This window comes from Dysidea avara, chromosome 11 (genome assembly GCF_963678975.1).
Source record: "Dysidea avara chromosome 11, odDysAvar1.4, whole genome shotgun sequence".
NCBI classification, from domain to species: Eukaryota; Metazoa; Porifera; class Demospongiae; order Dictyoceratida; family Dysideidae; genus Dysidea; species Dysidea avara.
This window is the reverse complement of record NC_089282.1, coordinates 16,340,531-16,356,626: the sequence shown is the minus strand read 5'-3', so window position 1 is coordinate 16,356,626 and position 16,096 is coordinate 16,340,531. Positions and strand designations below refer to the sequence as shown.

Sequence of the window (16,096 nt, the reverse complement as noted above, 5' to 3'; positions counted from 1 at the left end):
GATCGAACTGCTCTAAGCTCTCTAATAGAGCAGTTATTCACATAAATCATACGAAAATATTTATGAAATCTATTTCACAACGAAAAAAAGTAATTATGGTATGTTTACTGTAATTGGTGTGATATTATATGTGCTATAGCTGTGTGAACCTATGTTAGACAATGCGATTAATATTATTGTGCTTTATATGTAAATCCTAATGCATTTCAATGTAAGTGCATAATATTATTATGTACATTTTAAGAATGCATATAATATAGTCATTGCTACAAAATCATGCTGTTAAATGGCTGAGATACTAAATTATAAATACTCTTGAAAAATGTGGCATTCGTGTTAGTTACAGTATATAATAAAACTTAGACATTTCCTATCAACTAACAAAATATTACATTGACCATGCAGCACCAAATTGAACAGTCATCTCACACAACATAACTTGGAGTGGCTATATCGATGAACATTTAAAATCTTGTTGACATGCAGAGCAGCAAATCTCAGTTCCTGTACTTCAACAGTTAAAAAGAATTGTTACCTTACCATGGCCCAATATGCTTGATGTACAACATAAGCTTGAAATGATGCAACATTGTTTTATCACAATTGTTCCTACCAATCAAGTGTTACTAAAATGTTAAGCTGTTCCCATCTTTATAACAAAGAAGAGATAACATGAAACTTGTCACCTTTATAAAATTTGTCAGCAAACTGATTTAAATAGCTACCCAACATTAAATGTGATCGAGTCTGGAAAAATGGGGCTTATAGCCGGAAAATGTGTGTATCTCCATTTCTGTGTAAGCTATAACCATTCTGTTAGTTTCAGCAAAACCTCCAAAAACTGCTACACAAGTGATGAAAATTTTAAATAGTTATCATGTCCACAGAAAAAGTTATAAAATTTCAAACTTTGAAACTACGGTCAAAATTTGATGAGCTATACGCCCCATTTTGTCTGACTGGGTTTAATTAACCCTTCTCCATACCACAACCTGAGGCCATCATTACTGCTATACATGAGACCCTTATCACGAATTACATTCCTTCCCAATTGCAACAAAATTCATTCCCCGATGCAGCAAGAACAGCACTAAACCAGTTAGCTATTAAACTTCATATAATTGAGATGACTTTTTATTACAACATAAGTATATACAGCATACAGGTAAGTGGTACCATGCAGTGATACCCATTGGGTGGATAGTACAGGAACCCCTGCAAGACTTAATTGTACTATTTAAATTACATCACAAAAATAATATTAGAAAGAAAAGTTCAGTTTAGGAAAACCCAAATTACCCAATCCAAAAGCAGGAGACAGCAATGTGAGCAGCCTGCTCAAATAGGGGATCTTATAGTCTTCCTCGTCACTTAACACACATTGGCCACTCGGACAATTGTGTCCAGCATAAAATGGCCTAAACGACCAATATGAGATTAACAGATAAGCCAGAAACTGAAGGTCATATTGTAAACAGCTTTATCAATCTTCCTTCTGAGCTCGACAGATGTTGCTGGGTATTAATGGGGATAGTTAGTTCAAACAAACAGGTTGAATTATTGGAAACCAACAAGTCAGGCCTGCTAAAGGTGGGAGGAAAGATTGAATGGAATGGTGCTCAGAGAGCAGACACTAGCAAGATTCCCTGGAATTAGGCCTGAGTCAAATATGCTTAAAGTTTTCCTAAATGCTTTTGGGAAATTCCCTCCTGTTATGCTTATTAACTGTTCCCATTATGCTTGCATTATGTTCAACATTTCTCAGGAACATTTTAATCAGTGAATGCTCTATTAGAGTATTTCACAATAAAGTGACTGTTCTATTAGAGAATATCGATCTAAGAATATATATATATAAGAAGCTATGTATGAAGCATAGCACCCCAGCCTATGATGCTCTTTATTAAGCTGGCATTGCTATTTGACGTAGGCCTACTTGAAATGTCAGTATAGGGTTTTAAAATGTCAGGTAAATGCTGTTATAGAGTCCGTGAATGAGAACCTGTAAGACTGAATCATGTCTCCTGGTATATAGCTATGCCATAATTCACTTTATTTTTTTGCAAAATTTTTTTTGTACAAAATATTTTTGTATGATTTACGTGAATGACTGCTTTATTAGAGTAGTTCGATCTTAGTACAAATTTTGCATACGAAAATTATTTTACAAAAGCGAATAACGGTACCGAAGCAACAAAACATCCATGGTTTGTTGTGGGTTGGGGAGTTTGACAAAGGGCACATTTAGGGCTAGTAATGATGTTCCACATAGCCAGGTTCCTAAGAGTTGGTAGAGTATCACAACCAAGAACCAGTAAGAAGGATAGCTGTTAGAGACCATACATCAATCTCTTCCACAAAGGACAAGCTTGCTTCAGAGTGACATTGTAAAAAAAAGTTTAAACAGTTAGCTAATGTCTTGAATTTTGATTCGCAATAATCAACGTAAGTACAATGTAAATATTATTACAAAGTTCATGTTGAATGTTTCTGAGAGAATGTTGGCAACTGAAGCCTTAGCAGCAGATAAAGAGTTAAGAACAGTAGTAGATATATCTGGACTGTTGGCTAGTACAGAATATCACCACAATTCTACAATCAGCTAGTGGTTCAACTGACCACTCAACAGCTAGAACGTATATGACAGTTTAGCTGGCTGCTTTATAGATGAGGTAACAGGGGAGATTTAACACATCCAAGTGAAAAACAGTTTCTGGAGTGCAACTTTGGGGGAGGTTCAACCAACCCTTCACAAACTTCAATACTGATTATTTCATGCATGCATGTGCTGCATGAACAGAGTTGGGGGTAACTAGTTACTTTTGTAACTAAATTATGTAACTGATTACTTGTAAAGTAACTAATAATATAACTAGTTACTTGCTTTGTAACTAGTAACTTGTAACTAGGAGTAATTGTCTGAAAAGTAACAAGTTACAATATAGTAACTAAATACAATAGTTACATTGTAACTATAATTAATTATATGTTTTAAAGCAAGAGCATTTCAATTTTTGTGTTACATATGCTACAGCCACATTAAGTAGACAGATTCTGTGTACTGTTTTCTGTGATTCAGCTTGTGTAACAGACGTAGCAATAATTAAAATTGCCTTGAAATAGCCACAGAATTGTTATTTGAAGTGCAAATATGTATTGCATCCCTTAATGATGTATATCTGAGCAAAATTCATGTTACAAAAGCTAAAAACAAGTCACAATTTATACTACAAAAGTAATTAGTAACTAGAGTACTTAGTTACCTTTTGAAAAGTAGCTGTAACTAAGTTACATGGGATAAAAGTAACGCGTAACTAGTACCTAGTTACTTTTCTGCAGTAACTACTCCAACTCTGTGCATGAAGTAATAGATGACACTCACAGTAAGCCTATCAACAGCCAAGTGAAACTGTAGAACAGAAGACACAAAGTTTTTCAAAACCCACATCATAGAATAGAACACTTATTGATGCAGTATAAAAACTGTAAGATTGACTTTTTTGATTGGTTGATTAATTTTTTGGTTGTTGGCAGATTTGTTGACAGAAGCTGTCTTTTGATCAATATACTGATGAGTGCGACCTAGAATATTTTACTAGTTTTGTAGAATATAATTTTCCTCTACAATATCTCCCTGGTGCTGAAGCTCTGCACAGTAATAAATACAATACAGTATTTGCTAGAATTCTGAACTCAATTGGCTAACTCAGCATAATAATATATATATAGCTACATAACTACGTCAATTCAATGTTGTACTTTGTGCACAGTAGCTATAGACCTCAGTCAAATATATACTCAAAGTTTTGCCAAAAATGCTTTCAGGAAATTCACAACATTTTCACCTATAATGCTTTTCAGTGTTCTCATTATGCTTACATTTTGCTCCTATTGGTTAGTAATATTTCTTACAATTATCTTGGAACATTAATCAGTGAATTCTCTATTAGAGTATTTCATTATATGACTGTTCTGTTACAGAGTATTGACCTATGTACAATGTATTTAAGTGCTCTATTGCACTTTCCACTGACTATACTATATTAGAGAGTATCAATTTTTTTTTCAAGGAATCAAGCTCTACAGTTTGAAATATCCATGTACCTTATGCTGTCATAGTACTTGAGCCTATTATGCTTTTTCTTATGCTGACATATTTGACACAGGCCTAGCAATAGCTATAATAATACTTTCAAGGGCAGCCCCAGGAATTTTGGTGACTGGTTTCCAAACTTTTGTTGTATACAAATTTGAATCTAGGAGGTATGGGGGCAAGATTTCCCAGAAAATTATGCAATATGTGAAATTGAATCTGCACGGTAGCAATATTCACCAAAGAAATCTAAACTTATGTTATAGGAACAATTATAGGGCATGCCCTCAGGAAAATTTTCAGCTTCAACACTGTCTCTGGTTTTGGACTATTTTTTACTCTGTTGGTACAAGTAGTTAGCTACTTACAGTTCTTATGAGATACAAAATGCGACTGTTCTACTAGAGTGGTTGACTGCTCTATTAGTTCGATCTGAACTTTAGTAGCTAGCTAGCTACTATTGCAAATCAATGTAAAATATTAGGTGTCATTTCCGTATCAGTTGTTATCCGTCCAGTCGGTCCTGCGCTAATGATTGTTAGTATATTCTCCGTACGGAAAATGTACCGGACTAGTCAACTCCGTGCGGAGAGTATACAAGCGCGGGCTCTGGCGAGATCATGTGATTGCTATCTTGTCCCACCCTTAGCACGCGCAAAGAAGGGTGTGTGTGTTTTTTATTGTACTGCAAGGGTACATACGGTGAGTGCCTTAGTAATTTGTGTTGTGTTTAATACTCACCGTATAAAATGTTCTTTAGCGTGTTCATTTTCCGTCGACCTGATTCAGACATGACTGAAAAAACTTCTACAGTATCACAAAGCCATGGTAAGCTGAAGCCGAGAATAATATTACTGTTGCTTGCATGTCAAAAGTTTCCGGGAAGAGTAAAGTACTGAAGATTTTCCAATTCTGTCCGTTCGAACATTGCCTATCGCGTACTGCGTTATTATTCAACCTTAGGCCACACCAAGTCATACCTTAGTTTCTGGTCACCCGCCCGCATGGAAATCTGGAACTACAGTTTATGGGGACTATTATTATTTTTATAGGCGCTTAACGGCACGTGACTCACCTATCTGGTTTATCACGTATTTAACACGTTTTACAAGTTTACCACGTGTGTTCATAGAATGAAGGTGTTATTGTTATTGCTATTAGTGATGACAATTGTTAACTGTTGCGTAGTGGACAAGGCTAATCACAAAGTGCTGTTAAAGTGGAAAATCATAAAATGTGAGACACAAAACACAGTTGCAGAGTTTTTTGGAGTGATCTGTCAGCAACATTTAGAAGTGGAGGTTGACTCATTGACTGTGGAAGCTGCCTATATAGGTAGGAGTAAGGAAGCACTGGATTCAACAGATTTAGACATTGATTTAGGTGAGGTTATAAGTACTTTTGGTTCCTTTTTAAAATATGAAGTTAAATCAAAGGCTACACAAGTAAAAAGCACCAGTAGTAGCGTTTCAGCATTTGCCATTATGATGGCTGCTCAGAGAGAAGAATGTCGTGGTAGATTACCCGATAAACTAGAGAAAGATACACTTACAAGAAAAGAAAAGTTGTATAATGATGTAATTGATTTGCTGGAAAAATATAACCTTTCATGGAAAGGCAGAGATGCCACAAATAGCTATGGGGTGCGTCTAGTTAAAGTACTTGTTGAGTGTTTGTGGTACCTTGATGGTCGTTACCAAATCTTCATAAAGCAAGGTTATCCAATACCACAAATCTTTACCAGCTTTACTGGCTACAATGTTCCAGAAGCATCTAAGCATCGAAAACGTAGCCTTGATAATATGGCTGCTACCACACTCCGTGATCACTCAACATCACTGCTGTCATGTTTGCAAAGTACCTACTGGAAAGAACCAATGTTTGTAAGTTTCAAAAAAGAAATTGAGTTGTTGACAGAAAGTTTGTTAGGCTATCAAGACTACCTAGAATCACAAAATAAAAAAATAAGGCTTTCGCACAATTCATGTGTCCCTATTCGAAAAATTTCAGAGTCTATAAGTATTGAAATCATTAAAAGGAAACAATTTATAGCTCCATGCCACAAAAGCTTGAGCGTGGCTCTATCACAAGCTGAAGCATATCAACATTTGTCTGTAGGAGAATTTTGTCCTAGTGATGTTCAGTGCCGTTACAGGTACATGCAAAGGTTAAAATCAGGTTTAAATGTTCCCTTTGTCCTTTTGACCTACTCTCCTGGAAACAACATGGGAAATTTATATTTTGTGTGGAATTTTGAAAGCAGTGACACCATAGAAACTGTTTTTCAGAGGAGTTTACCTGTTGTTGATACAATTAAATCATTATTGCCACAATATCATACAAGAGCGATGCGTAAAGCACTCCTGTCAAAGTATGGCTGCATTACAAGTAAAATTCAACCTGCACTCTTAAGGCAGTTTTATAGAGATTTAACTGGGGATTGTTCATCGGCTTCTAATCTTTCTGAAAAGGAAATTGATCTTCGTGTGGCTCACATCATTGATATGGAGCCAAGTGATCCAAGCACAGTTTTTGATCTTCGTTCCTTAAATTCTTCAAGTGATCGCAAAAAATATGACGTTTTTTGGGAATGTTGTTCAAAGTATTTAAATGAATCCATCGGTACTGCTGTTGATGACAGACGTCATTCTGATGTGGTGCATCTGGCACAAGCTATATCTATTCGTGACCTCCGTGATGAAGTACAAAAGAAATGTCCTGAAGGTACTTCTATACCGTCGTTGGAATGGATCAGACTACAATTTTGGCCAAAGTCAAAAAGGTCAAGTAGTATTCATTATACTGGAGTTCTGAAAATCAAATTTATGGTACAAAAACACCAATGGCGCAAAGAACATTGTGATGCTCATTATGGAGCAGCTGTATTTAGGTATTTACGTGAACTAGCCATCAAATTCTGTGAATACACTGGTTTTGTTTGCTTAGATGATAAGCACAAAATTAAAATTGGCGAGCCCGGGTATCCATTAGCTGCAGCTGAACATGGTCGCCGTGTTGTGGTATCTGCTACGAAGACATTTGAGGTTGGGGACCATGACTTTTCAAAAGTGTCTGTAATCCCTTCAGTATCATTGTTGGTAGACGTTCCAGCTGATATCTCTGAGTCTTGGTATTCTGGTCGAGTAAATGTTTGTTTAAAGGAGAGTGCATTTCAACCCTCATCTCCACTTAGACATATGTCTGAGTTGCATAAAATTCTTACTCAAGCTAATTTTGACAAACCCATATTATGTATCTACACAGATGGTGGCCCAGATCACCGAACCACATATGTTTCAGTTAAGCTTTCTCTAATTGCCCTTTATCTTAAGTTGGATTTAGATTATTTAATTGCTGCCAGGACACCGCCTTACCATAGTTGGCGAAACCCAGTAGAAAGAGCCATGTCACTTCTAAATTTGGGATTGCAATGTGTTGGCATGATGAGAAGAGAAGGCAGTGAATCATTTGAAAGAGAAATGGCACAATGTGGCAATATGAAAGCTATAAGAAAGGCAGGAGACAAAAGAGAGGGATTCAAGGGTGATCTAGAGGACTCTGTAGAGCCAGTTAAGGGTTTACTATCTCAAATATTTCAGAGACTAAAGTTGAAGGAAAAAGATGTAAATTGTATTTCTCCTGCTACGGACACTGAAATCACAGAAATGTGGGAAGAATTGAAATCTATTGATCCTGGATGTGGTGATCCACAGTCACTGAAGACAAAGTCAGCAGTAACAGAAAACCCAATACTAAGCCAATTTTTCTCCCACTGCTGTCGAGAGCGACATTACTATTTTGAAATTAAGAAATGTGGCAAGGACGAATGCCATATTTGTAGGCCTGTCAGATTAGCCTCATCTGTGTTTCAAAATATCCACCACTTTCCTGACCCAGTTCCAGCAGATAATGATCATTATAAATCTTTTAGTGACATTTATGGACATAACACTACAGAAGAACATCGACCATCTTTAAAGAAACGATCGTCCAAAGAGAAGACTCTGCCATTTCATGGAAAGCTTCAGCATGTTAAAAATGCAAATCTAATGCTTGAATGTGAAGAGTGTGGTATGTGGCGGCTAATTTATGCCAAAACAAAGCTTACCAAAGCACAGAGTGATAATTTGCAAGCAGCCCTTGAAGGAATGTCATTTTCCTGTGGAGCTCCGCTTCAAGAACTAGAGTTACCATCTGACTTGATTGACACTGTGTTTGTACGTAATCTGAACTGTCATGAACCTATTGAAGCCCTGTACTATAGTGCTAAATACGAGCCCATATGTGTATACTGTGCAAAGCCACAGGGTTTCACTGATGATAAGCAGTACCCCCAATGCAGTGACTGTAAGGATAAGCCTGTTGTTACTAAAAGGTAACTTCAGATTTATAATTTTGTCTACATGAATGCATAGTATACACCTTTGAGATGTTGTAGTTTTTAGAGTTTTCTTTTTGTGTTTGCTATGTACGTTTTTACCAGTCATCAACTTTTGTGTTTTCAGTACATCTTGGCAGTATTTTGTAAGTGTATACGTATGCTTATGTTGTGTGTGTCTGTCTGTTATTCACTGAAGTTTTAACATGAAAAATTAACTGGAAGTAGCTATGCAATTAAATTTAGTTATTAGTGAAAGTCATGTTCATCCTTTGCATTGTGTGAGGGTATAGTATAGTACAGTATATGAGGGTGTAGTATAGTCCTCAAGTCCTGATCATCCGCCCGCCCGCATCAATTTCTTAGGTTGGGTGTGACCAGAAACTAAAGTATGACTTGGAGTGGCCTTATATCGTATGAGTTTATAGACGAATAGTCTATAATACACCGTCGCCCGGTTATGGACTATATGTCTATAAACGCAATTCGCTACATATAGACTATTACTCTATACCCTCGATATAGAGTATTTCTCCATACAAACTACGGGACCATTGGAAGCGCGCACAGTGCACTTTCATTGGAAATCCTAACACGAGGCCTGCAGAAGGGGTAGAAGAGGCCTAGAATAATTGTCAACACAGTAAAAGACAATGGCTGGCGAGGCACTAGACATTCAACCTCAGATGCTGATCGAAGCGACAGTAGGTCAGTTTCTACTATGGTGGGGAATTAATATAATATGGTTGTAGCTGAAGGAAAATATTAAATACGTTAGGCAAAATCAGGGTAGGGAATGTGGTAAAACTGATTTCCACCTATTTGCTTGTGTGTGAGTCTCGTGTTGCAGTGGTGATCTTTAAATTGAGAGGGTCAAGGCAGAATAAAAATCATACTGAAATAAATTATTCACCACTACAGAATATTTACTTGTTGGCTGATATTAGGATTGCAAAGCAGGAGCTGGAGTGTTTCAGATTGAGAATAAACTCATCATATATAGGATATATCCTACAGACCTTCAGCACTTGTGCTGTAAAGCATTAATAAATAAAATAAATAAATGTGCACATTATTATGTGAACGAAAATGATCAGTATAATAAGATTAGTGGCGTGCCAAGAATTTTTGATGGTAAATGACTATCATGAATCTCATACAAAAGTACGGGTAACAAATCTAATTTGGACTATAACTCTCCACATGAACTATGGATGGGGCTCCTTCTTCCAGTTACTCTGTTATACACATAAAGGAATCAATCCCTCTGGAGAAACTCTTCTAACTGGTCTACTCTTTGCGATTCACTCTTTCTATGCATACCTACAATACATTGTTCACCATCGTGACATAAGAAAATATCACGTTTTTATGAATTTTTAAACATAATTGTCACTACTAGGCACTTCTCTATACATACAGTTGTAAGTACTGTATGAAACAGAATATAGAGTACCTCTACTACTAGGAAATTACCATGTAATAATGTATCACTCAGTTAAGAAGTCACTCTAACTAGTCTCTGATATCATGAGATGCACCACTCCGTGTCAAAAGTGCCAAAAAATTGTATATGGCACAGACTGCAGAGAGTCCGTTATACATTATATCACTGCTTGTGGTTTCTTACAACATTACATAAGTACCGGCAACCAACACCATTACAACACCTCACTTGACACTTTAAAGTTAGATTGAAAGTGTTATAATGCAAAATTCGATTATTTAAGGGTATACAACAAATGTCATAGCAGTCAATGGCAATTTAAAAAGCAAACACTGTAGCTCTTTAGTCTACATGTATATACGTATGTATATGAATGCATGCACAGTTAATAGTCTGACTCTATCTTCACAGTTCACCTTATAATTCATTCCTAAAAGCTAAATAAACCTCACCATTACATTTGATTGCGACAACCAGTTTTTTGGCTTGCCAAGAGTGTAAATGTTGTCATGTTGTCGCATTAAGACCATGATCAGTATTAGCATTCTACCTTATACAGAAATGTAGCTGTGCAGTCTAATATTGAGTGAGTGGTACAGAATAGGTATACAATCTTTGTTTTCTGCCTGCAGTCTTGCATTTATATCAGGCAGAGTACAAGTGCATGCTAACTACTAGGTATTGTTGCCAAACAACTCAGCTAAAGCTTAATACAGTAAAGAAACAATTACACTGTTACACATGGAGATGTGAAGTGTCAATTGCTTAATTGAAATATTTTGAATACCAATTGGCCATGGGGCCATGAAATTGCATTCATGCATATACAGTGACCTATTGTTCTAACTGTATTGAGAAATAGTATAATAGTAGTGCTCCATATATTGTGCTTTGTAATCGTGTCATTATTAATGGCTAATAGAACAAGTTTCAACTGTGCCTACTAAACGGTGTCAGCACTGTGGGCATCAATCTCACATTCGTTGTGAATTCTGTGGTGGCTGCAAAATGAGATTCCCTGAATCACAGAAGAGGCTAGCTACTGGCACACCCAGGAAACATGCCACTGATTTGCTATCACAACTGTACAAGAAGGTATGAATCAATTGTATAAAAATGTTGCCACATTACAATTTGGTGAGCATTAAACAATAGCATTGCACTTGTAATATTTGATACTCTTGCTCAAACAACATGAATGTTGATGAAAAAAGAGGTTGACAAATTGAACGAATCAGTTAGATTCAGTATCCATAATTACCTTTAGAAGTACTGTGTATTTTCTTGATTTATGTCAGTCAGAAATTGCTGTCATACGGTAGAGGTTTAATAATGGCTTGACAGATATTTCATTAAAACTAATATTTTATTATTAAATCCCCTGGCCACAGAGTGACAATGTATGTATGTAGAACACTACTATTTTTGTTAACTTTTGTCCAAACTCATGGCTTGTATTTATAATCAGTGGCTTGTACTTGCTTCTTCTATTAGTTTTCATTGAAAATGCTGTTGAACATATACACTGTAACTAAAAATAGTCAGGATGTGCATTAATTTAGATGAAAATAATTATTTAGCCTGGTGCTTCTCTTTCTTTTGATATGACATGCGAGGTTTTGTGAGTCATAATCATGTTACAATAAGTGAGTTAACAAAGGAGTACAAGAAAAATTTTAGAATTTTAAGATTAATCGGTAAAACAAGATGCCTACATCTCCAAATATACTGTCATGGTTATAAATTGGTAGGGATTAAATGTGTGCTAGTATTTCTTCAAGTGTAGACACTTGCTTGTTTTATTTCTATGATTCCGAATTAGGCTTTATAAACCGGTGGCCACTAAGACAGGCTCCACAACATAACTATTTAGGCATCACTAACAACTACAAAGAGTTTGCTAGGTTGAACAGGGAGTTCAAGCTAACTTTCCTTGTATCCCTTCATGTGTAAAAAAGAAGGTAATTCTGATGTGATATAATCAAACAACCATAGCTGTTTTCTTTGTACAAACTCTATGAGCAGGTGAACTGATGATGGCAATATCCACAATGACGTTTCTTTACGTTGTGATTACAAAATTTGATGTTATAATTGACTAAATGGCCGTGTTAGTGCAGGGCTTTAAATACTTTGGCGCATAATATTCGAAATAAATGTTGTCTGTAATGTTTTACACATGGAACCACGAGATAATAAAGGTAAGAAGTAGTACACGTACCGTAACAGTTCAAAACATGCTCCAACAAGGAAAGCAGACCGAAAATTTTAAATTTGGAGACATCTATGCTTATTTGTATTGCATTATATGCTATATGCCTCACCTTCGCCCTTTTTCAAATTTGTAAACGTTTTCATAGGGAACATTATCTCGTCCGATACTTCCTTGTACAAAGTCCCACACTATGGTGGCCATTTTGTTTTGTGACATCATAGATATACACGAAACGTAATCGAAACGTCATTGTGGATATTGCTCATTTCACTGTGTACAGAAGTGATTAGTACACGCATATGTTGTGTCATAGATAATATACCCCCCTGGATTGGAAACTAGTAAACGCCACTGGTTACAGGCTGGTTTCGCGCCCCCTTTAAGTTTCTCTGGGCAAAAACAAGACTCACCACTGGTAAAGGGTTCTTCTCAAGGTGTTTTGGAAGCCAACAACGAGTTTCGAGGCAAATTGCCTCTTTATTGTATGAACCGTAGAAGCGAAACCGAACGCGAGATCAGATGGTTTGGACACATTCAAGGAAAATACTGAAATCCTGTACGCTATGCCCTTCGTACTCTGACCGCTCAAAATAACCGGAAAATTATGTTCTGCAGTAATTGCAGACTAAAATGGACTTTGTCCTGCAGTTACTGATTGTTGGCCTGCACTTTGCAATGTTACAATATGATTGAGGCATTGAGGCAAGCAATTTTGCTTGCCCAAGTTTATTAAGCTTGTTCTTGTAGTTCACACCTTGTTCCTATGTTGATTCTAAGTAGTTCCAGCTGCACACACTTGTCACAAGATATGCTATTGTATTCAAATGCCTGGCAGTAATTGCAGATCAAAGCAAATTTTGCTCGGCTATTCGTGGCATTTGTACTGAAAACTGCCAACTGCCGACCATTATTTTGAGCTCTGTACCATGGAGCATTATTTGATGACTTCGTAGTATAAATTGTGCAGCGATACTGTTTAGAATCACAAAGAGAATGTGCTACAGTTTTGCCAAAAATGCCATCCCAAAAACCTGCCAAAGAAGTTATGGGAAGCATATTGTTTAGCCAAGGTTATTCTTTATAGCATAGTTAACCTTGTGATACTTTCTTTTTCTACCTACAGCGCTTAGTTTAGCCAAGAATGTGCTTCCAACAAAGCATGTAGTCCGCCATTGTAAGCCTTCTGACCAACAGTGACACGAAGTGGTCAAACTAACCAAAACAATTATCATAACAGCACCACAAGTCATTCTCGTAACAAAATAAAGTCATTAATGCCACCGTTCTGCTGTAATAGGATTAAATTTGTTGAGGCGCGAAACCAACCTAAGGACACTGGTTCTTGTACAAAGTCTTTGGGTGCACGGCACAGTTTCCAATCCAGGGGGTATATTATTTATGGTTATGTATGTAGTACATGTGTGTACTATATGTATTTCAATTCACTGATGAATATATAGCAAAATAGAATTTACAGATTTTTACTCAGGCAGTCACACATAATATTAATGGTTTTACCGTAAAATTTTAGGCAAATCAACTTAACCAAGTTGGTTATGACATCGTTATTTTGGGGCACAAGGTCAACCAAAAGAAACAATCTTACCCCATTATGGGAACCGATGGACCCGCAAAAGGTTTTTTAAGAAGGTTTGAAAATGTTTCAAAGCTCTGGAGGCCCTACTTTGGTGAGGGTACTGTACATTAAAGATATACTGTATCTACTTACATACGCATGTATAATATTGATGTAATTATAACACAGATCAGTAAATACTTATACTCCACTGCTGTGAATTGTAGCACAAGACAAATACATAGTTATCAATTGAGGAAATCATAGTATACATTACTGACATCATTAGAAGACAGCTATTGTTTATTTGTCCACTGAACATATTATGTTCAGTGAATAATAGCAACTACGTAGCTACAGGCAGCCAGGCACATTGTTTACTACTTTGTTGCTAAGGAAGTGCAATTTGAACAAACCATTTTTTCGCCAAAGTATTGACTGGAAACCAGCCTCATCTTTATGGCACCTTGGCAGTATTTGTCGGTAGAATCAAGCCCAAAAGTGTCTTCAGAATGGCCAAATATGAGACAATTTTTATTTAAAAGGATTTTTTTCTGATTGATTGGCTATTACTAACCTACACACTCACTAGTGCTTTCAGACAAGCACAACTCAATTTTTTTTCAAGGTTAGATATTGATTCAGCCAGACTAGTGCTTTTTGCATACCACAGAACATGCAATACACACGTCATAGACATGCCTTGTGTCCCATTTGTCCTTGCTGACAGTGTAAGGTGTAAATTCACAGTAGTGTGGATGGATTTCCATCTTTTTCATAGTGACTGTATTGATTACAGAGGGGTTTCTGCTATTCTTCATTAACAACAATGTGTAATGGGCTGAACATAGCTGAAAATGAAGCGAATTGGGTTATTCATTTACGCTAATTGACATTTTGGGTGTACATTCATACAAAAATTTTTAGTGTGGTACTGACCACTCCCCTCTTTCTTTTGATGTCGTACACCCATGTATGTGTTGGTTCATCAGACAAAAAGTAAACGAGCAAGTAGAAGGAAAATAGGAAATTTTAAGTTTGGTAAAAATAAATTAAAGAAACAATAGGAAAGTGACTACACCTTATTTAATTTTAGGAAGGTAGGTTGAAGGGGGGCAGCAGCATTTATTTTGACACTGTGAATACCACAATTCAAGGTTTGGCATCAGTAGAATGATGTTTAGTGAGCAAGAGAGGGTTGACTAGTGTACTTGATAGTGTTAGTACAGGGTGTATGGCACCCAAAATTCAACCTGGCTATCACTTGTTTTCTCTATTGTAATAAAAGCCCTTAATATATTTTTAGCATTGTGATCTGCACTAAAAAAAACTTACTGAAATAAATAATTCAGATGATTTCAATGCTTTGATAGACTGCAGAAAGACTTTTCCTTGTACGTGCTTCTCATATGGTCCTCAGTAATGCTGTATAACGGGCAGAACGTAGCTGAGATTGAAGTAGAATCGCAGATAATGCATTGCAGTAATTGTTAGTCAGAGGCACATTTGAGGCACTTCTCATTCTGCTCTTCATCATTAACACTGTATAATGTGTGGAACATAGCTGAAAACGAAGCAAAATGACCACTCCATATTCCAGTCCAGGCCCGCATTTTTGAGCCGTATAGAGTAGGGATGATAGAAATAAAAAGCAGGTCACAGACACCTGCAGCTATAATAGTGGATGTGTAACCCCTAGACTATTTGAATGTAGTATAACTACAGCCTCCCTTGTTTCATTGCTTTTATTCCTATTTTAATTTGTGAAATTTCTAATTTTATGTTATAGTTATAACTTACAGTTATAGACCACAGATTGACAGTCTTGCTTGGCCTTACAAGTCAGTAACTTGGTCCATGTCACACATTTTCATCATGATTGTATATAAACCAAATTAATTATTCGGATCATTTACCATCCCAGAAGTCTTCTTGCCCACCTTAAGTACACATTGGCCAGGTTTATGTGTACCTCCCATGTACCAACATTTTCCATAACACTAATAAAGCTATCACATATATCAATTTTTAGATAATGATCAGAGTACAGGTATGTGAGATAGTGATACTAGTCAGTTAACAACAGAGATACTTCCCCACTAGTTGTGAACGGAAGCCAGCAGGGTACAGGTATGCTAGATGGTGATACTAGTCAGTTAACAACAGAGATTTTCCCCCACTAGTGTGTGTGAACGGAAGTCAGTAGGGTACAGGTATGTGAGACGGTGATACTATAGTCAGGTAACAACAGAGATTTTTCCCTACTAGTTGTGAACGGAAATCAGCAGGGTACAGGTATGTGAGACCGGGATACTAGTCAGTTAACAACAGAGACTTTTCCCCACTAGTTGTGAACAGAAGTCAGCAGGGTACAGGTATGTAAGACG

The 16,096-nt window shown here is 36.6% G+C and overlaps 2 protein-coding genes across 2 annotated transcripts; both read left to right on the top strand.

Annotated features, from left to right (window-relative positions):
* The first annotated feature begins 4,704 nt into the window (after positions 1 to 4,704).
* LOC136238501 (uncharacterized) lies at positions 4,705 to 15,782 on the top strand. The gene is made up of 5 exons (XM_066029034.1): positions 4,705 to 4,795; positions 4,854 to 4,921; positions 10,841 to 11,013; positions 13,665 to 13,821; positions 15,742 to 15,782. Exons 2-5 carry the CDS (start codon positions 4,885 to 4,887, stop codon positions 15,765 to 15,767), a joined length of 393 nt encoding a protein of 130 aa, XP_065885106.1. The 5' UTR covers positions 4,705 to 4,795; positions 4,854 to 4,884; the 3' UTR covers positions 15,768 to 15,782.
* LOC136239438 (uncharacterized) lies at positions 4,955 to 8,776 on the top strand. The gene has a single exon (XM_066030178.1). The coding sequence runs from the start codon at positions 5,227 to 5,229 to the stop codon at positions 8,470 to 8,472; it is 3,246 nt and encodes a 1,081-aa protein (XP_065886250.1). The 5' UTR covers positions 4,955 to 5,226; the 3' UTR covers positions 8,473 to 8,776.
* Positions 15,783 to 16,096: the final 314 nt, after the last annotated feature.

Coding starts and splice junctions, on each gene's coding strand:
- LOC136239438 (XM_066030178.1), top strand. CDS start 5,227: ATGAAGGTGTTATTGTTATTGCTATTAGTGATGACAATTGTTAACTGT.
- LOC136238501 (XM_066029034.1), top strand. CDS start 4,885: ATGACTGAAAAAACTTCTACAGTATCACAAAGCCATG. Junction 4,922..10,840: donor TACAGTATCACAAAGCCATG/GTAAGCTGAAGC, acceptor AATGGCTAATAG/AACAAGTTTCAACTGTGCCT. Junction 13,822..15,741: donor GCTCTGGAGGCCCTACTTTG/GTGAGGGTACTG, acceptor ATCAATTTTTAG/ATAATGATCAGAGTACAGGT.